This window comes from Gymnodraco acuticeps, unplaced genomic scaffold, assembly GCF_902827175.1.
Source record: "Gymnodraco acuticeps unplaced genomic scaffold, fGymAcu1.1, whole genome shotgun sequence".
Lineage (NCBI taxonomy): Eukaryota > Metazoa > Chordata > Actinopteri > Perciformes > Bathydraconidae > Gymnodraco > Gymnodraco acuticeps.
In genome coordinates this window covers 68,526-89,429 of record NW_022991521.1, presented here as the reverse complement: position 1 = coordinate 89,429, position 20,904 = coordinate 68,526, and the positions used below count along the sequence as shown (strand labels likewise).

At 41.9% G+C, this 20,904-nt stretch overlaps 1 protein-coding gene across 1 annotated transcript; it reads right to left on the bottom strand.

The window, feature by feature from the left end:
- Positions 1-7,871: 7,871 nt before the first annotated feature.
- LOC117533375 (fatty acyl-CoA hydrolase precursor, medium chain-like) lies at positions 7,872-14,412 on the bottom strand. Its single transcript, XM_034197071.1, has 13 exons — positions 14,192-14,412; positions 10,563-10,755; positions 10,339-10,480; positions 9,955-10,088; positions 9,669-9,822; positions 9,472-9,576; positions 9,283-9,381; positions 9,013-9,156; positions 8,813-8,890; positions 8,577-8,724; positions 8,329-8,478; positions 8,176-8,248; positions 7,872-8,092 (listed from the first exon to the last, which is right to left on the bottom strand). The coding sequence occupies exons 1-13, from the start codon at positions 14,265-14,267 to the stop codon at positions 7,906-7,908; spliced, it is 1,683 nt and encodes a 560-aa protein (XP_034052962.1). The 5' UTR covers positions 14,268-14,412; the 3' UTR covers positions 7,872-7,905.
- Positions 14,413-20,904: the final 6,492 nt, after the last annotated feature.

The window sequence follows — 20,904 nt, the reverse complement described above, 5'->3', positions numbered from 1 at the left end:
AAGCCCCTACTATTTTTAAAAGGGGCCTCTGAATGTCTAGTTCTACATGTATTCACATTATATGGACAATGTTTCCACTTGGTGAAACTAAAGGCTGCACGGTACTCAGGCTACAATACGACCATTCTGTTCTGCTCTAACAATTCAATTGATAGATTCTACATCAAAACAATTAGCTTTTATTGTTTCCAATGATAACGTCATTTTAAGAGAAGGAATGCAAACCTGTTTTCAAATGTAAGGTTTTGAATGTGTTTGACATTTCTCAGTAAAAACACCCTCAGACACCCACTATCATTCATGCTATGCCATCAGTAGTGACTCAGATGTTAAGGGGAAGAAGCTTTTCCTCCCAAATCAGATATGCTTTGTTGTTTTTAACAAAGGTATGCATTTCCTGCATAATATATGTTTCTCACAATTGTTTTTTGTTAGCTGCGCACAGGTGATACTGAGTCTTCTCGAGTAATAGATTACACCATGCTTAAATAGACTCCTAAGTTATTATTTCATATGAGACATATGTAAGAAAAGGGAGGGAAGAGTCAATTATATTGAGTAATTGATTTATATTGGAACATTTATTTCTCAACCTGTTTTATGGAAGAGGAAAATATTTCTGATAAACTAATATGTTATCAAACGGTAAATGGTGAATTAATATAACATTTAGAATCATTGAGAAGGGGTGATATCCGCAGGGACTAGCTCACCTTTAAATTACAATAACATTTCTCTGCTTTGGACTGATGAGTTTATGATTCTTGCATGTTAAATGACTAACACAAACCTTACATTTATGCATGTGCATGTCTCAGGAAGGCTCCCAAATAATTCTGAGGGGCCTATCCTATTTTTGTATTTAAATGATAATGTGCTAATCCATTACCTTGAGTTGTCTGCACTCAGGAAAACATCCCTATCAAGTGTTAACCCAATAACTACAGTAGGACAGCTCTGAAGGCCAAGGGTCAGAGAGAGAGCTACGTGGGTCCACGCCAGCCACTGCAAGGTCCTAGTCACCAACAAAAGTAGATGACAACAAGTGATGTGTCCTAATCACCAACAAAAGTAGATGACAACAAGTGATGTGTCCTAATCACCAACTTGCACCACACTTGCACTACATACACCAAAACACACTACACACAAGGGTGTCACAGGCAAGTGCCAGCTGAGCGGTTCCATATGCTCTCTGGTTCCTCGTTTGTGTTACCGGTGTGCGGAGTCTGACTGTCCGTGTCACAAAATCGACCGAAGGAATACACACACACACCCCATGGAGCATTCCCACCTCGTGATGACGGCTCGCCTGGGACAATGCAACCGTGAGCAATACAACTGGCCTGGCCCAGTGATGTGGGGTTTAGCTCGCCACAAGATTACGTTTGGTTGTGCGGCGACAAGCTCTATCAAGTTCTGGCTCCCCTCTGGATAGGTGACATGCACTCTAGTGGATTGAATCCAGCAATCAGGCTTAACAACACTACTCTTTAATGTATTATCCATGCATAGAAAGACCTACAATGATGTTTCAAGTACTGGAATTAATTTCAGTTTGGCCCAAAACCAAATATTTATAATATTTCATATAACAATTATGTAGCATATTCCATCCATCATCTTCTCCCGCTTATCCGTGCGTCGGGTCGGGGAGCGGGGGGGTAGCAGTTCAGCAGAGAGCCCCAACCTTTCTTTTCCCTGGCGACATCAACCAAGCTCTGACTGGGGGATCCCAAGGCGCTCCCAGGCCAGCGAAGAGATATAATCCCTCCACCTGGTCCTAGGTCTACCCCTTGGTCTCTTCCCAGCTGGACGTGCCTGAACACCTCCCTAGGGATGGCGCCCAGGTGGCATCCTAACTAGGGTGCCCCCGAACCACCCTCAACTGGCTCCTTTCGACGCGAAGGAGGAGCGGCTCAACTCCGAGTCCCTCCCTGATGACCGAACTTCTCACCTTATCCCTAAGGGGAGACACCAGCCACCCTGCGGAGAAGAAACCCATCTCGGCCGCTTGTATCCGCGATCTCGTTCTTTCGGTCATGACCCATCCTTCATGACCATAGGTGAGGGTAGGAACGAAAATGGCCCGGAAGACCGAGAGCTTTGCCTTCTGGCTCAGCTCCCTTTTCGTCACAACGGTGCGGTAAAGCGACTGCAGTACCGCTCCCGCTGCTCCGATTCTCCGGCCCATCTCACGCTCCATTGTTCCCTCACTCGAGAACAAGACCCCGAGATACTTGAACTCCTTCACTTGTAGCATATTTGATCCTCAAATTAGAGAAAGATAATTTAAAGAAATTGATATTCTCAACATTAGATAAACACAGAAGAATCCTTTCCAAGTACCATAAGTAGCTCAGGTAAGTATGGCTAATAGGAATACTTGATAGACTTAATTTGGTACAGATCAGTGGTAGCATTTACAAAATGTAATAATTCAAGGTTTAAGAATGTTTAATCCTTCCTTTCCAGGGTTTTACAAAAGTCTTTGAATATTTGCCTAACTTTTCCTTTTCAGATTTTGAACAATGTACTTGACTAAAATGAATGTATTGATTTCACTAAGTGCCTTACTCTTGACTAAAGCGTATTTAAGTAAACGGTAAAAGTAATCCTAAAATTGAGGACACTGCACTTTTGCAGATTACAGATTGATCAAATCACCATTGTGAATTCTATACTCTAACTGTACATTTTTAGCTGGATCTCTTACGATCCTGAGTTTTTAAAATGCTTTTGACTCGTGATTGCCTTGAAGTAAATCTTTAAAGCGGCAAACTGGTTTTGATTTTATAGTTTGATGAATGAAATTAACTAATGGTAAATGATCAATATATTAGTTTAAAAACAAATATTTAGCCATTGTGCACCTGTGTTTTATGTGTGTTCATTATTATGCTTTTGACAAAAGATGATCAAACACTGATGAGAGATGATTTTTCCTATTATGATTGGCTGTATCAATCATTGTGATTGAATGTTTCAATCTTATTCCACTTTGGTGATATAATTGATGTAAGGTGAGACCACACTCGAACCTGGAGACGCCTATTGAGTTAATTATTGACCAAATTATTATTAGACTAATGTTTTTAGGTTATCATAAATGATAAAAAGAGAGGACTGTTGTGGAAATAATTATCATAAGACGCCAATTAGTAACATACAGGACAAACCTCGATGTCTGTTTACCTTCTTTAAGGACAACAGGCGGCTTAGCCAATAATGTTATTGTTCCCATTCTGTGACCGGTCAATACTGGGATACAGATGGTCTGTGTTATGGGTACACTGGGACACTTCCTTCTCTGTATTTGTGGACTCCAAGGTAAAATCTTCGAGGTCATAAGTGTCCGAGGCAAGTAGCTCTGTGTTCCCACACTGATTAGGCTATCTCCTCAAATATGTTGTTTACTCTCTGCGAAACCAGTTAGATGGGCTGGCAAGAGAGAGGCTCTCCAGAATTGACGTGGCAACTCTACCGTGAAGTCAGAACCTCTGACTCTTGGACTTGTGATGTGAATCCTCCGGCCGTTAACTCCAAATAAACCATCATGTGTTTGACATCAAAGCTACTGCTCTTCCCGTGTCTCCTTCCTGAGTCGGTGACTCCCACTGCATAGCTACACAGAAGTTTCCTCTACAAGTAAAACAAAATTAATGCTGTTCGGTAAACATAGAACAAAAACACAAATACAAATAGATGGGGTTGAAATTGAAAGAGTCCATGAAATTAAATTTATTGGGGTAATAATAGATGACACAATAAATTGGAAATTACACATAAAACATGTGCAATCAAAGCTGTAAAGAAGCTTTTCCATACTAAACAAAGTAAAACAAGTTCTAGATCAGAAATCACTTTGCATTCTCTACTGTTCACTAGTCTTACCATATCTGAATAACTGTGCTGAAATCTGGGGCAATAACTACAAAAGTTCTATACATGCAGTATCTCTTCTACAAAAAAAGCCATACGAATCATTCACAATGCCAAATATCTTGATCACACTAACAAATTATTCCTGCCGTCAAAATTGTTCAAATTCACAGACCTGGTAGAATTCCAAACGGCACAAATCATCGAGCAGGCCTCCGTAGATCGCAGATCGTAGGCAGCAAACAGGTGGAGCCACTCTGTCTCTTCGCGATGAGCAGGCCTCCGTAGATCGCAGATCGCAGGCAGCAACAGGTGGAGTCGCTCCATCTCTTCGCGACGTCTCCGGAGGAAAAACACCTCAGTACAGCCGTACTCGACAGGTGGGAGTTAAGGGTGGAATACAATTAAGGGTGAGACAATTAAGATAAGAACCACCCCGGAGGTCGAAGTTAACCTTAAATGTTTCCATCTTAAGCTTTGTAAGTTTGTTTCGTAACGGACGAAATGTAAATATATTTATAAAACGGACAAGTCAAATCAAGCAATCTGATTGGTCGATAGCGTTTTTGCGGACCTTTTTAATTACAGATTTGAAAACATCGTTGCTTGCTGTGAAAGTAGCACAATTCATTATGTCAAACCTTGGAAAGTATCTAGATATCCCTGCCCTAATGCCAAAGTAACTGGCAACTGAATATGTTTTGATGTCTATGTCTGGACCGCTGCGTAAAAAGGAGGGTTTCTGCCTCGTTACTTCTCCGCTGTTTTCTTGTCCCACTTCGAAAGCAGCCCAACTGTATACAGTTAAATCGACCGGACTTCTTTCTGCAGATGTGAGCGTCCTTAACAACGGTCAATAAGTCATTGCTGCACATTATCCCTTACATGTTTCCATCTTAAGCTTTGTTAGTTAGTTCCGTTTCGTAACGGACGTAATGTAACGGTTGTAGCTTTTCTCAGACGTGGAGGGATACTGACTTGTTGTGAAAAGTAACTAGGCCTACAATTCTACCCGTGATATACGCTCATTATATCACGGCTAAGAACCAATCAGATTGCTTGATTTGACTTGTCCGTTTTATAATGCATAATAACAACCAGTTGACACAAATCACCTCTGTCCTCAGCTGATAGAACATCATATCACGATAGCTTAACTCACGTTCTATGATATGTTTCACAAACATGGGTCTAATTAAGCTAGTTCACCTCATGTATTGTATCAGTTCACCTCAGTATGACCTTTATCCTCCAGTGCACAGGTCAAATATTAACCTTTATTAATTTATTCCCTGCAGGAGAAAAATGATAACTCGTACCACTTATAAAGGATCAAACTGTACGTGCCTCTGATTCTAAAACCATGTCAGTAGGCCTACTTGATAGTGCTTGAAGACAATAAAGGTGTCCAATGTATTCTACTATATAGCATTATTGTGATTTCAGTGCCCAACATTTTAAACTGCATGTTGCTTTTTGTTTGGATCTTATCGCATCTCGCTCATAACTTTAATCTTAACAAGATGTTTTATTTTCATTGAGCAGCATGCCTTGATTTTAATTTTGTTTTGCTTTAAAAAATGACAGCTTCTCAGGTGTTATTCTCTTGGCCAGAAGTCAGTGAAAAGCAGGAATTGAGTATTTATGTGTATACATTTTTTTCATGTAGGGACATTCATTTTAGCATTTTCTCCAATAGAAATACTTTTCTAACAATTGACAAGAGAGCATTTGTCGTCTCATCAAACACTGTAGCTACATCAGGCAGTTTTGCCCTTTGAACTTAAGAGATAGAGACGTGCTCCTGCTTTTGGTTTGACATCAAACATACCTTTAATGTCACCTCACTTGACATAGTATTATGTAAGTTGGAAAGATGTATTGTACTGCAATAGAATAACATAACCTATACCTATCGATTTTGAAATTACATTGTTAACTTATAAAGCATTAAATGGTTTGGGACCCCAATATATGTCCGACATGCTGTCCTGTTACGAGCCCCCCAGAGCTCTGAGATCATCGGGGCCGTCTTACTCATTGTTCCGCGGCTCAGAACCAAACACGCCGAAGCTGCTTTTAGTTTTTATGCTCCCCACAAATGGACCAAACTTCCAGAAAACCTGAGGTCTTCACCAACGCTGAGTTATTTTAAGTCGAGGCTAAAAACACAATTTTTTGACAATTTTAAATCTTTTAAAAGTATGTGTTTTTTTTATAAATGTTTACATGGACTGGCCCCCCCTTTTTATTAGTTTCCTCTCAATTGTTTTGCTATGTCTGAATACCCTCTGTGCTATTTGAATGATTTGCCTTTGGAAAATGTGTTGCTTTATACTATTTTCAATGCGATACACCTGATTTTGTCGAAAAATAAATGACCTATTGAACGGCTCACATGGGACTTCAGGGAGCTTTCCAGCTTGAGCACTCTTCTCGGTAAAAACTGGGAAAAAAACATTTTTGTAGACTGTATTTCTTCTTTGGTCTCATGTTCACCTTTCATACCTCAGTGTTGGACATATCACACCGTTTGTGTGTTTCTTGGTGCGAATTGAGAATAAAAACTGCTTGACATATACAGTAATGAGTGAGGGAAAGTCAGTACAATGTTTCACACTGCAGCTTCAGAAGATTTTTATTTGATATGGGAATCCAGATTATTAAGTGCATTTCAGACTAGAAGTATCCCACTACTTAAGGAGGCATTTATTTTCAAGCTTCTAGATTTTAAAGAAGTATTGCCTGAAACTATCTAAAATAAAACGTTATTACCCAACATTAAACATTTTAGTTAAATTGTATGAATGTAATTCATAAGTGAGTGCTTTTTATAAGCCACAGATGACCACACAAATGTGGATTGTATTAAATTAGGTTAAAATGTTAACGTAGGTTCAGGAGCATGGCCACGCCTAAAACTCCGCCTCAAACCACGGCCACCCCTATTTATATCCGGCAAAACTTCCGGCCAATGCTTGTCTCCATCCTCTCAACCCACCCTACCTCTCCCTTCTACCCATACAGTTCCCCTTCCGACTCACACCGAGCGATACATCCACCCATCCCTTCCTCCCTCCCTCCCCTCAACATCCCTACATCCCTCCATCCCTCATCCCTTCATCCTTCATCCCTCATCCCTACACCCCTCATCCCTCATCCCTACACCCCTCATCCCTACATCCCTCATCCCTACATCCCCTCATCCCTACATCCCTCATCCCTACATCCCCTCATCCCTCCATCCCTCATCCCTCATCCTACATCCCTCATCCCTCATCCTACACCCCTCATCCCTACATCCCTTCATCCCTCATCCCTTCATCCCTCCATCCCTCATCCCTACACCCCTCATCCCTCCATCCCTCATCCCTACATCCCTCATCCCTACACCCCTTCATCCCTCATCCCTTCATCCCTCATCCCTTCATCCCTCATCCCTCCATCCCTCATCCCTACACCCCTCATCCCTACACCCCTCATCTCCCATCTCCCATCCCTACATCCCTCATCCCTCATCCCTACACCCCTCATCCCTACACCCCTCATCCCTTCATCCCTACATCCCTCATCCCTACACCCCTCATCCCTACATCCCTCATCCCTCATCCCTCCATCCCTCATCCCTCATCCCTACACCCCTCATCCCTCATCCCTACATCCCTCATCCCTTCATCCCAACATCCCCTGCCCGTCAACATCTATATTAATATACCGCGTATACTAACATCTAATTCCAGGTACCGTCTGGGGACCCGTAATCAGTCCACGCAATTATGCCGGAGACGGAACCCCCACTCTGAGTCTCCCCCACTGCACGGACCACAGCTCGTCCTCCCAGACCATCCCTTCACCCCCCTCACATCATTTACTGTTACCTCAATAAACTTACAAACATCACATTGTTTGTGGCGTGGTTCCTGCTAGTGAAAGAATATTATGCAATGCCTTTTGACTGACTTTTTAAACAATGGAATCACTGATCAGAAAATGATGGAGAGGAGAAAGGTGGTGGAGACTGTTCTACAGCTCGTTGCGCTCCATCTTCTCTTTGTGTTGTCGGATCTTTTCTGGGAGAGTCTGAGTCAGGAAGACAAACCGCTTCTCCCTAAGGTGCTGGCCAGCTACCTGCTCCTTTAAATCAATTGACAAGTATTCTTCCCCTGTGCCGTACTTTGGCCAGTGGGCCAGCCCATCCCCATTAGGAGACCTTAAAAAACACACACAATCACAGTTATAAAAACAGTCTTATCTCCATGTGTGTATTATCTTGTAACAAAGGTAAATTCCTACCCTGTGTGAGCAAAGTTGCTCCAATAGCTCATCATTTTTCTGCTAAGCTGTTCCTCCTCCTCAGTGCATGGCTCTAACATTGGGATAATCTGTTAAAACACTTTGCATATCTCTGGTGGTCTATTCAAATTCTGATTTATATATTTCACTCACCGGATAATGTGACATGGGTAGTTGTAAAGCACAATCCGAGAACTGTAAAGATCTCATCTCCGTGGTCACTCCCAACAAAGCTTGGCCTTCTTGACTTCAGGATTTGTGGAGGATACTGGTACTCATACAGGTATACATCAGCACCTGCATCTATTAATAAAAGATTGGACATGAGATATTTTGTTTTTAAAAGTGTGTGGCAAGAAATATTTAGCAATGGTTCCTCAAAATATTTGCATGGTAAATACCTCTGTGGACACTAGCAGTCTTAATGGCAGGAATGTTACAAATCATATCCCCTAACAGCTCGGTGAACCCGTCTCTATTTTTCACACGATCTTCACCCGTTCCAATATATTCCTCTAACACTAACTCTCTAATGATTGCATCTTCGGGCTGGAAAAAAATGAACAAAACATCTGTCAAAGAAGTTTCAACATGATGTATATTGTAACATTGTAATGTCCAGAACAGTCTGCCTTACATTAGGGAAGAAGAGGTACAGAGGGTTCATCAAATGCTCCTTATCTATCCCCTCTGTCCAGTTTGGAGGAGCAAAAAACTTAGGGAAGACAATACACATTTTAGACAAGCACAGAGACAACACATTATCATGTTTTCATTGGCAATTGTTAAGCTCTTCAGTCACATACACATCAGTGCTAATTTAGCAATTGCACTTACATCAGCAAGCATCCAGCCCCCTTCATCATTATTAATGCCGGTCATGAATGGTACGGTAAGAAGTTCATGTGTACGGAAAAGCTCGTCCACTGTTTTTCTCAGGAAGTGTCCATCAATATTTACAGAGATTCTCAAGGTTTGATCCTTAAGAAAAAAATGTGTAAAAGTTGATATAAATACTTAAAACATCATGGAAATCTAGCAGAATATTCCTATTAAAACGAAATCCGACTAAATAAATCTATATATTATTTGCATTCAATATCTCACCTCTCCCAAAGCCTCAATAGTTTTTATGTCGACGATTCTCATGCAATCAGCGATCTTCTGTGTGCTTTCGAGGCTACAGCCAGACATATTTGCCACCATCTGAGGAGATATATGTGGGATCCATCTTAACGACTTAGAAAAACAAATGTGTTGTGCACTGAAGAATGTTTACACACACTTATAATTAACCTGTGCTACTGGTAGAGGATCCTTTACAACAGCAATATCCATTCCAGCAGTGCCACTCTCAGCAATGGCATGGTGGAAGAGGCCATCAGACAACGGTGAGAGGAGCTGTCGATTCAAGTGACAAAGAAAATGTAAGGTTCTGATGACAGAAGTAACTTTGTAGTTTTTTTTGTATTCAACTGCAGATTGATACTTACCAGTAAAGATACGCTCACTCCGCCAGCAGACTCCCCAAATATTGTAACTACATCTGGGTTTCCTCCAAAGTTGTGAATGTGCTGCTGGATCCACCTCAGAGCTTCTACCTGATCCAGCATGCCAAAGTTCCCAGACATGTGCTCATCTCCAGTGCTGGAAAGGCATACAATTATATTGTTCACAGCCTAGTAAAAGGGACTACTTTTTCACATCAAATCCAAAGTAGTGAGATATTATTTTAGTATGGTAATTCTAACTCTTCTTAGTGATTTGAGTGGTTTTAACCTGAGAAAGCCCAGAAGTCCCAAACGGTACTGGATCAGAACTACGACCATATCCTGGTAGGCAGCCAGGGCGGAGCCGTCAAACGTAGAAGCTGACCCCATAGCAAACCCTCCACCATGAATCCAGACCATGACCTGGTAAGGTAATGCAAGCCCTTAAACTTTTCAACAAGAATTGAAGGCACATTCTTACTTAGATTCTCAATAAACCACATTAACAAAGACTTTAATATGACTAGATAATAACATAGATTGTGACATCAATCCCTTTGGGGTATGGTTTTAAAAAACCTACATTGTCACTCAGTATGGATTATTCAAAAGGAATCCTTATCCAAACCTGAACAGAGTAACTGAGTATCACTCACGACATGGAGCAACTTACTGGAAGCTTGGCATCGGGAGTTCTGTCGGCAGGAGTGTAAATGTTGAGGTAAAGGCAGTCCTCTGAAATGTCTGGCAAATCCACGACCAGGCCACCAAGTTTTTCCAACACATCTAAGGCGAACTTTTTATATTGAACACACCTGAAAAAGAAACATGATTTTCAGTGAGTATTGAATATCATTTTAAAGGAAGGTATGCGACACCTGTAGCATGTGGCCTTACATGGGTGGCTGCTTGGTGGCATCTCTCACTCCTTCCCATCCCTCCACAGGCTGGGGGGCAGCCAGTCTCAGAGCAGGGCCCACAGGTGGCTTGGCAAATGGGATACCCAGGTAGGCATGGACCCCACTCTCCTGCCCCTTGACACTCAGAGTCTGACCTCTCAGGCTCCCCAGCTTAGTGTGGACTTCAGGTGCTGTGAGGATATTAGGACGGACTCAGAATCTAAATGTAATGCAATGTATCAGTGTAACTTACCTGGAAAAATAACATGTGTTATAGCTAAGTAGCGCATATATTTCCCTCATGTAGGCAACATGTGTTCATTGGCTGGTTCTAGATTATGTTGTAACAAATAAATGGAAACGTTTTAGATAATACAACAACTTTCCAATTGATTTCAGCCATGTCAAACCCTATGGGTGACGTCACCACGGACACTACGTCCATTTATATACAGTCTATGGTCGAGCACTCGAGCCCAGTTAAAGCTTACTTTAATCTTTGCCATGCTTTTGTATAAATAAATCAAAAATATAACTCACTTTGGCAACAATTAATTGAATATCATCTTATCCTGCATTACATGAAGACAGCAACAAAAAGAAATATTAACTACAGCATGAACTCTTATCCTAATTTGCTCTTTGGCAGAGATGTTTCACCTTTGGACATAGGCACGATCGTCAGTGGCTGAAAGGTCAACTCGATTGAGGCGTAAGAAAATACAAACAGGTAGCTTCCAGTCATATCACTTTTAAGGCGAGACACCCCAGGTGAATAGGGTAATTTTTTTAACTTAAAGATATCAGCTATACATTTCTCCAGTTAATTACTTACAATAAGGCAATTGTTTTTTTTTATTACAAGTTTTTCCTGAAATAGCATGTTTAACTAGAGAATGCAATTCCTGAAGAAATTGCTAGTGGGAATGCTTTATGCTGAAAAGCTGACGCTAAATTGCTATGCTGAAATGTAATGTGTAAGAAGAAAGTGAAGAATTGAGATTGAAATGATACATGAACACTGGGGGCTTGAATGTGTGATGAGAGAAGAAAATAAAGTAAAAAGGCTTGGAAAAGCAGCAGAATATTTGAACTGCAAACTTTTGAACTAACTTGATGGCGAATGCCATGCCAACGGCATTTGATGACATCCCATCATACGCTTAGATGCGTTGATGGCTGCATCGTTATCAAACCTGTGAAGTTTTGGGCCGTATAAAATGTTATATAATTCAGGCTATGAATGATATATGAACAAACCCTAATGTAAAAGCCTTCATAATATTGATAGGAATATAACTGGAAGGTTTGGTGTATCTCCGTGCTACTGAAGTGGAAATCCCGGACTCAGAGTAGGAGAAAAAACTCATTTTGAGAAAACGACCTTTAAAGATTGCAGTGAGGCGCTAGCTAAACCCTTCAGTTCTTTGGATGACAGCTTGCGCCTCAACGCACTCCGTGAATGTATTTCAAGTTCGGGGTCATTTGTTTTTTGTATAACCTTGCTTCGTGCAAGTGACAATTGTTGTCGTCTTCTCTGTGAACGTTTTTTTCGCCGTTCTTTTGCCATTTTGAGATTTAAATGTCCAGGAAGTGTTTTAGCACACCACGTGACGCATCTGAACGAATCACGTTGTCAGATATTGACACCAGCCAATGAGATTTCGTTTCTTGGTTTAAAGACCCCTTTGTACTTTCACGATTGGTTGCTGATACAAAGGAAATGACCATATTTGGATCCGATGAGATTTTGCAGGAGAGACGGAACTTTCCAACGATATCTGTGGTGCAAACAGCCAGGGCCGCCCCTGGCCAACTTGGGGCCCCAAGCGACATTGTGAGATGAGGCCCCCCCCCCCCCCCAACCGACAGTTGTTTTTGGAAACAAAGTAGGCTACTTTGCAAATATAATTCCTGTTTATTATTATTATCAACACAGTTACTTTTTTATACAGTGAGGTAAATGGTAAATGTGCATGTATGTCGTTCAGTATGCGTTTACAGGTACGTCTGCATTTCCTGCCAAATACTAGCCTCAAAAAGATTAAAATATAATTAATGCAAATAAACTACTTCTACTAATAATAATAATAATAATAATAATCATAATCAATTCAATAATATAAATATATTATTTTATTATAATATAGTTGTAATATAGTCAAGACAAAATATGCTTATGACATGCTCAAAAACTGATATTTCTTAAATCTGTATTCAAATGTAGTTCCCTCTGTCAGCAATTTATCAACAACTACACACACATTTCTATCAGTGTTTCTCTGTGTTGTGGTTGACATGATGATGACTGTTAGGAGTAAAAGTGTACTTTTTATTCATATATTTTTTCTTTTAATGTTGCTTTTATTATCTTTTACTGTTTTTAATGCCTTTGTCTGAATGTCTTTCATTTTTGTAAAGCACCTTGAATTGCCTTGTGTTGAAAGGTGCTATATAAATAAACTTGCCTTGCCTTGCCTTAAGGGGAGAGGCTGAGCGTCACAATGAAATGTGCAAATTGACATAAAAATGAATAAAAGGGGAAAAAATGCTCCATGTTTTTTAGGCTGCAAACTTGAACTGTTATGTAAGCCAACTAGACAGACAGTGTATCACTCTTCCTCCTGTACATTAGCAGATCAAAGGCATCACATACTTGAATGAATGTTAAATAAAGAATAATGGAAATAACTGCATCTCCATTAGCCTATATGCTATGCAGAGACTGCCTTCTTCATGTCCTGAATTGCAGCTGATGTTTTAATATGGCAATTGGCAATTTGACTTATACAACATTCACAAGTTGTACATTTGACTCATACAATAACCCACCTTCGAGTGATGCTCTAGTTTCTTCATGTTTTGTTTCCCCTTTTGCTTGTCCCGGACTGAAACTGTCTTTTCACCGACATCTCTTCACCTGCACTAGTGGCCGTATCAAAGCCGTGATTGGTCAGATGTCGATTCATTGCAACGGTGTCGGGTTACACACGTGCTCCCCTTGTCACCTCTCACTCTCGCGGGGGGTGCGCGGAGAACTGAGCGGAGAACTGAGCGGAGAACTGCGCACAGCAGCTGAGGCCCTCTGGGCGGGGCCCCCTGCGCAAGGCGGGGCCCCATGCAGCCTGTATGATTGGCCTGTAGGGAGGGGCGGCCCTGCAAACAGCGGTCGCGGTAGCCTACTTTATGTTACGCTATGGTTAGAATGCTAACTTTTGGTAATAATGGGTTTCATTTATAAAGCACTTCATATTTGATTTCAAATCCCGAAGTGCTACAAGCAGCTCTGAGGCGTAGGAGAAGCGGCGAACAAACAGGCGCCAGTGTCCTCTCCCCACAAAAACCGGTGAATTTAGGAGAAATCTACAGACGCAAATAGACAAACTATAGTAAAATAAACACTTACATGTGTATTTTGTACCTTTTCCTTCCACAAGCCTGAAAGAAAACATGTTATGGAATCAAAATAGCACAAAATCTCAAAATTGACCAGTGCATGAAAAACGATGTTTTTGCCTGCCGTGTCTCGCCTTAAAAGACATTTAAAGAAAATCAACTACAACTCCACCTTGCAGCCAGATCTGCATAAAAGTGTTGCCAAATAAATAAGTAATCTACTTCACTTACCATGTGGATCTGCAGCAACATAGAGGAATAACACAGACGTCAGAAAGAAGAAGGTTTGTTTTCCACGGAACGTCATGGTGGTGGTGTCTGCGGCTCACACTGCTTGGCTCTGCAAGCAGGAAGGACTGGAAATGAAACCTCCAAAGAAGCTGTCTCAACTTTGACCAGTGGAATCCTGCACTTATTAACCTATTACGTGCAACACAAGGCGTGACTCTGTCGCTTTTATATTACATTACATTGCATTTAGCTGACGCTTTTATCCAAAGCGACTTACAGTAAGTGCATTCGACCAGGAAGACACAACCTTGAAGAAAACAGAATCATATAAGTACATCAGGTTTCATAGAGCCAAAACATTTCAAGTGCTACTCAACTGGCTTTAGATAAGCCAGTCCTTTATCAGTATATAAGTGCTTTGTTAAAAGTTATATCGCTCGAAGTGGAGTCGAAAGAGATGAGTTTTCAGTCTGCGCCGGAAGATGTGCAAGCTATCTGCTGTCCTGATGTCAATGGGGAGCTCATTCCACCATCTTGGAGCCAGGATAGCAAACCCACATGTTTTTGCCTGGAACTTGGGTCCCCCTCGCAGCGAGGGCGCAACGAGTCGTTTGGCTGATGCAGAGCGTAGTGCACGCGCTGGGGTGTATGGTTTAACCATGTCCTGGATGTACGAAGGGCCAGATCCATTCGCAGCATGGTACGCAAGTACCAGTGTCTTGAAGTGGATTCTAGCAGTTACCGGAAGCCAGTGAAGGGAGCGGAGGAGCGGAGTGGTGTGGGAAAATGTAGGTAGGTTGAAGACCAGACGAGCCGCTGCATTCTGGATGAGCTGCAGAGGTCGGATGACACATGCAGGTAGACCAGCCAGGAGGGAGTTGCAGTAGTCTAGGCGTGAGATGCCTGGACCAGAACCTGCGTCGCTTTCTGTGTCAGCTGGGGACGTATCTTCCTGATGTTGTAAAGCGTGTATCTGCAGCAGCGGGTTGTAGCAGCAATGTTTGCAGTGAAGGACAGTTTGTTATCTAGGATCACACCCAGATTCCTTGCAGTCTGAGTCGGGGAAACAACTGAGGTGCCGATGTTGATTGTTAGGTCAAGAGTGGGACAATCTTTTCCCGGAAGGAAGAGCAGCTCAGTCTTGTCAAGGTTGAGCTTGAGGTGATGAGCAGACATCCACTGAGAGATGTCAGCTAGACAAGCAGAGATGCGTGCGACGACCTGGGTCTCTGAGCGGGTAAAGGACAGAATTAATTGGGTGTCGTCAGCGTAGCAGTGGTATGAAAAACCATGCGGGCTAATGACTGATCCGAGCGAGTTTGTGTACAGGGAGAAGAGGAGGGGACCAAGAAATGAGCCCTGAGGGACCCTTGTAGTTAATTGACAAGGGTCGGACTCAGACCCTCTCCAAGTCACCCTGTAGGTACAGTCTTTCAGATATGAGGTGAGGAGGGAAAGTGCAGAGCCTGAAACTCCAAGTTTTTGGAGAGTGCAAAGGAGGATCTGATGATTCACCGTCTCGAATGCAACAGACAGGTCCAACAGGATGATGACAGAGGAGAGGGATGCAGTTTTGGCAGTGTGCAGTTCCTCCGTGACAGCAATGAGAGCAGTTTCTGTGGAGTGACCTGCCTTGAAACCAGACTGGTGCGGATCCAGAAGGTTGTTCTGATTGAGATAACAGGAGAGTTGTTTAAAGACAGCGCGTTCAAGTGATTTAGACAGGAACGGGAGTAGAGAGACAGGCCCGTAGTTTATAACATCAGACGGGTTGAGAGTGGGTTTCTTTAGGAGAGGGTTTACTCTTGCCTCCTAGAGACTGTTTGGAAAGTGACCAGAAGTTAGAGAAGTGTTGATGAAATGGGTGAGAAACGGTAGAATATCAGGAGCGATAGTCTGAAGGAGGTTTGAAGGGATAGGGTCCAGAGGACAGGTGGTAGGGCGGGCAGAGGTAATGAGGGTAAGAACCTCACTTGGAGAGAGAGGGGAAAAGGAGGTTAGTGTGTTGGTGGAAGGAGGGTCTGGTGACCCAGTGGTGAGTAAAGGTGAGTCAGAAAAAGAAGAGCGAATATCATCAACCTTTTTTTCAAAGTGGGTAACAAAGTCGCTTGGCAGAAGTGAGGAGGGGGGAGGGGCTTTTGGAGGGTCCAAGAGGGTGGAGAAGATGGAAAATAGTTTTTTCGGATTGGAATAGGAAGATTGGATCTTATCTTGAAATAAAGTGCTTTTTGCCTGAGAGATTGAAGCCGAGAAAGAGGAGAGGAGAGCCTGATAGGTTAGGAGGTCGTCACGGTGTTTGGATTTCCACCGTTTCCGCTCTGCTGCCCTAAGGACGGTTCTATTAGCACGCAGTGCATCATTTAGCCAGGGAGCAGGAGGGGACTGACGAGCCTGCCGAGATGTGAGAGGACAGAGAGAGTCCAGAGTGGATGAGACAGTAGAGAGGAGAGATTCTGCAGCAGAGTTTGAAGGCAGGAGTTGGAACGAGTCAGAGGAATGGAGGACGGAGAGCACCGACGAGGCAAAGGTAGAGGGGGAGAGGGAACGAAGGTTACGGCGGACAAGTGCAGGATGAGAAGAGATTAGTTTGTTATGTTTGGAAAGGGGTAGAGAGAATGAAATGAAGAAGTGATCGGATGTGTGGAGCGGGTTTACAGAGAGGTTAGAAGTAGTATGTTAGTTCGTCTATCTTCCCCGTCTGGAGGTTGAAGTCTCCGAGAAGTACAGCGGGAGGGCCAGTTTCAGGGATGTGTGAGAGGAGATTATCTAATTCCTCCAAGAAGTCCCCCAAGGCGCCTGGTGGACGGTAGAGAACAACTATGGTCAATTGTATAGGATGGGTTACTGTGACGGCATGGAATTCAAAGGTGGAAGGAGTGAAGTTAGGTAGCTTGAAGAGGGAAAAGCTCCATTTGGGAGAGAGCAGGAGACCAGTGCCACCTCCTCTGCCAGTTGGTCTGGGTGTATGGGAGAAGGAATATGCAGTGGAGAGAGCTGCTGGGGTGGATGTGTTGGATGGAGTAAACCAAGTCTCAGTGAGAGCAAGGAAATCCAGAGATTGCAGGGAGGCGTAGCCAGAGATGAAGTCAGCCTTAGGAACAGCTGACTGGCAATTCCACAGGCCACCTGAAACTAGATGTTGGATCTCAGTGGAGCATGTGGGATAAACGAGAGCAGGCCGGTTATATCGATTACGAGATACACAGGGCCAGTGATAATTGCGAGAAGACACATGAACAGGAATGGAGAAAATACACATGATTATAGCATGAGGGGTTAGAAAACTAAAGAAAAGAGAAATAAGACACCAGCTCAATCAGAGTAGGATTTGCCTCCTCTTTGCCTCCCTCGTGACTCCCGTAGGACTCCAATGTCTTTGTCAGTCTTACTCCCGTAGGACTCCAATGTCTTTGTCAGTCTTCGGCTGTCTGACGCTTAAGCTGACGCTCCAGGAAAGAGCTAACTAAAATGGACGCCTGATTGCTGAGTTCTCACAGCTGTAGGGGCACGCCTCTCTAATTAGTTAACTATCTACAGCTGATGGGCGACAATAGACTGGCCCTGCCTATATTATAATGCAGGATTGAGAGCTGAGACCTGTGAAGCAGGTTTCGCCTGAGCAGATCTGAGATTTAAAATCTCTCAAAAGCGATTTAGCCGTTTTAGCTACAATAACTACAGAACAATTATACAGAGTCGAATAAATGAAACAGAGAAGTCTAATTAAACAAGAATATAACTTACAGTGGTTGCTGCGTCAATAGGAAATGTCGTAACCCGGTCAGATGTAGCCTACACTGAGTTCATCAGATTTTAAATGCGGTATTTAAATGCTTTTTTAAGTGAAAGATGACTTAGTCATGCGGTTGTACTTCACGCAATCAATAGACTGGCCCTGCCTATATTATAATGCAGGATTGAGAGCTGAGACCTGTGAAGCAGGTTTCGCCTGAGCAGATCTGAGATTTAAAATCTCTCAAAAGCGATTTAGCCGTTTTAGCTACAATAACTACAGAACAATTATACAGAGTTGAATAAATGAAACAGAGAAGTCTAATTAAACAAGAATATAACTTACAGTTATTGCTGCGTCAATAGGAAATGTCGTAACCCGGTCAGATGTACACTGAGTTCATCAGATTTTAAATGCGGTATTTAAATGCTTTTTTTGGTGAAAGATGACTGAGTCACGCGGTTGTACTTCACGCAATCAATAGACTGGCCCTGCCTATATTATAATGCAGGATTGAGAGCTGAGACCTGTGAAGCAGGTTTCGCCTGAGCAGATCTGAGATTTAAAATCTCTCAAAAGCGATTTAGCCGTTTTAGCTACAATAACTACAGAACAATTATACAGAGTCGAATAAATGAAACAGAGAAGTCTAATTAAACAAGAATATAACTTACAGTGGTTGCTGCGTCAATAGGAAATGTCGTAACCCGGTCAGATGTAGCCTACACTGAGTTCATCAGATTTTAAATGCGGTATTTAAATGCTTTTTTAAGTGAAAGATGACTTAGTCACGCGGTTGTACTTCACGCAATCAATAGACTGGCCCTGCCTATATTATAATGCAGGATTGAGAGCTGAGACCTGTGAAGCAGGTTTCGCCTGAGCAGATCTGAGATTTAAAATCTCTCAAAAGCGATTTAGCCGTTTTAGCTACAATAACTACAGAACAATTATACAGAGTTGAATAAATGAAACAGAGAAGTCTAATTAAACAAGAATATAACTTACAGTTATTGCTGCGTCAATAGGAAATGTCGTAACCCGGTCAGATGTACACTGAGTTCATCAGATTTTAAATGCGGTATTTAAATGCTTTTTTTGGTGAAAGATGACTGAGTCACGCGGTTGTACTTCACGCAATCAATAGACTGGCCCTGCCTATATTATAATGCAGGATTGAGAGCTGAGACCTGTGAAGCAGGTTTCGCCTGAGCAGATCTGAGATTTAAAATCTCTCAAAAGCGATTTAGCCGTTTTAGCTACAATAACTACAGAACAATTATACAGAGTCGAATAAATGAAACAGAGAAGTCTAATTAAACAAGAATATAACTTACAGTGGTTGCTGCGTCAATAGGAAATGTCGTAACCCGGTCAGATACACTGAGTTCATCAGATTTTAAATGCGGTATTTAAATGCTTTTTTAAGTGAAAGATGACTGAGTCACGCGGTTGTACTTCACGCAATCAATAGACTGGCCCTGCCTATATTATAATGCAGGATTGAGAGCTGAGACCTGTGAAGCAGGTTTCGCCTGAGCAGATCTGAGATTTAAAATCTCTCAAAAGCGATTTAGCCGTTTTAGCTACAATAACTACAGAACAATTATACAGAGTTGAATAAATGAAACAGAGAAGTCTAATTAAACAAGAATATAACTTACAGTGGTTGCTGCGTCAATAGGAAATGTCGTAACCCGGTCAGATACACTGAGTTCATCAGATTTTAAATGCGGTATTTAAATGCTTTTTTAAGTGAAAGATGACTGAGTCACGCGGTTGTACTTCACGCAATCAATAGACTGACCCTGCCTATATTATAATGCAGGATTGAGAGCTGAGACTGTGAAGCAGGTTTCGCCTGAGCAGATCTGAGATTTAAAATCTCTCAAAAGCGATTTAGCCGTTTTAGCTACAATAACTACAGAACAATTATACAGAGTCAAATAAATGAAACAGAGAAGTCTAATTAAACAAGAATATAACTTACAGTGGTTGCTGCGTCAATAGGAAATGTCGTAACCCGGTCAGATGTACACTGAGTTCATCAGATTTTAAATGCGGTATTTAAATGCTTTTTAAGTGAAAGATGACTGAGTCACGCGGTTGTACTTCACACGATCAATAGACTGGCCCTGCCTATATTATAATGCAGGATTGAGAGCTGAGACCTGTGAAGCAGGTTTCGCCTGAGCAGATCTGAGATTTAAAATCTCTCAAAAGCGATTTAGCCGTTTTAGCTACAATAACTACAGAACAATTATACAGAGTCGAATAAATTAAACAGAGAAGTCTAATTAAACAAGAATATAACTTACAGTGGTTGCTGCGTCAATAGGAAATGTCGTAACCCGGTCAGATGTACACTGAGTTCATCAGATTTTAAATGCGGTATTTAAATGCTTTTTTAAGTGAAAGATGACTGAGTCACGCGGTTGTACTTCACGCAATCAATAGACTGGACCTGCCTATATTATAATGCAGGATTGAGAGCTGAGACCTGTGAAGCAGGTTTCGCCTGAGCAGATCTGAGATTTAAAATCTCTCAAAAGCGATTTAGCCGTTTTAGCTACAATAACTACAGAACAATTATACAGAGTCGAATAAATGAAACAGAGAAGTCTAATTAAACAAGAATATAACTTACAGTGGTTGCTGCGTCAATAGGAAATGTCGTAACCCGGTCAGATGTACACTGTTCATCAGATTTTAAATGCGGTATTTAAATGCTTTTTTAAGTGAAAGATGACTGAGTCACGCGGTTGTACTTCACGCAATCAATAGACTGGCCCTGCCTATATTATAATGCAGGATTGAGAGCTGAGACCTGTGAAGCAGGTTTCGCCTGAGCAGATCTGAGATTTAAAATCTCTCAAAAGCGATTTAGCCGTTTTAGCTACAATAACTACAGAACAATTATACAGAGTCGAATAAATGAAACAGAGAAGTCTAATTAAACAAGAATATAACTTACAGTGGT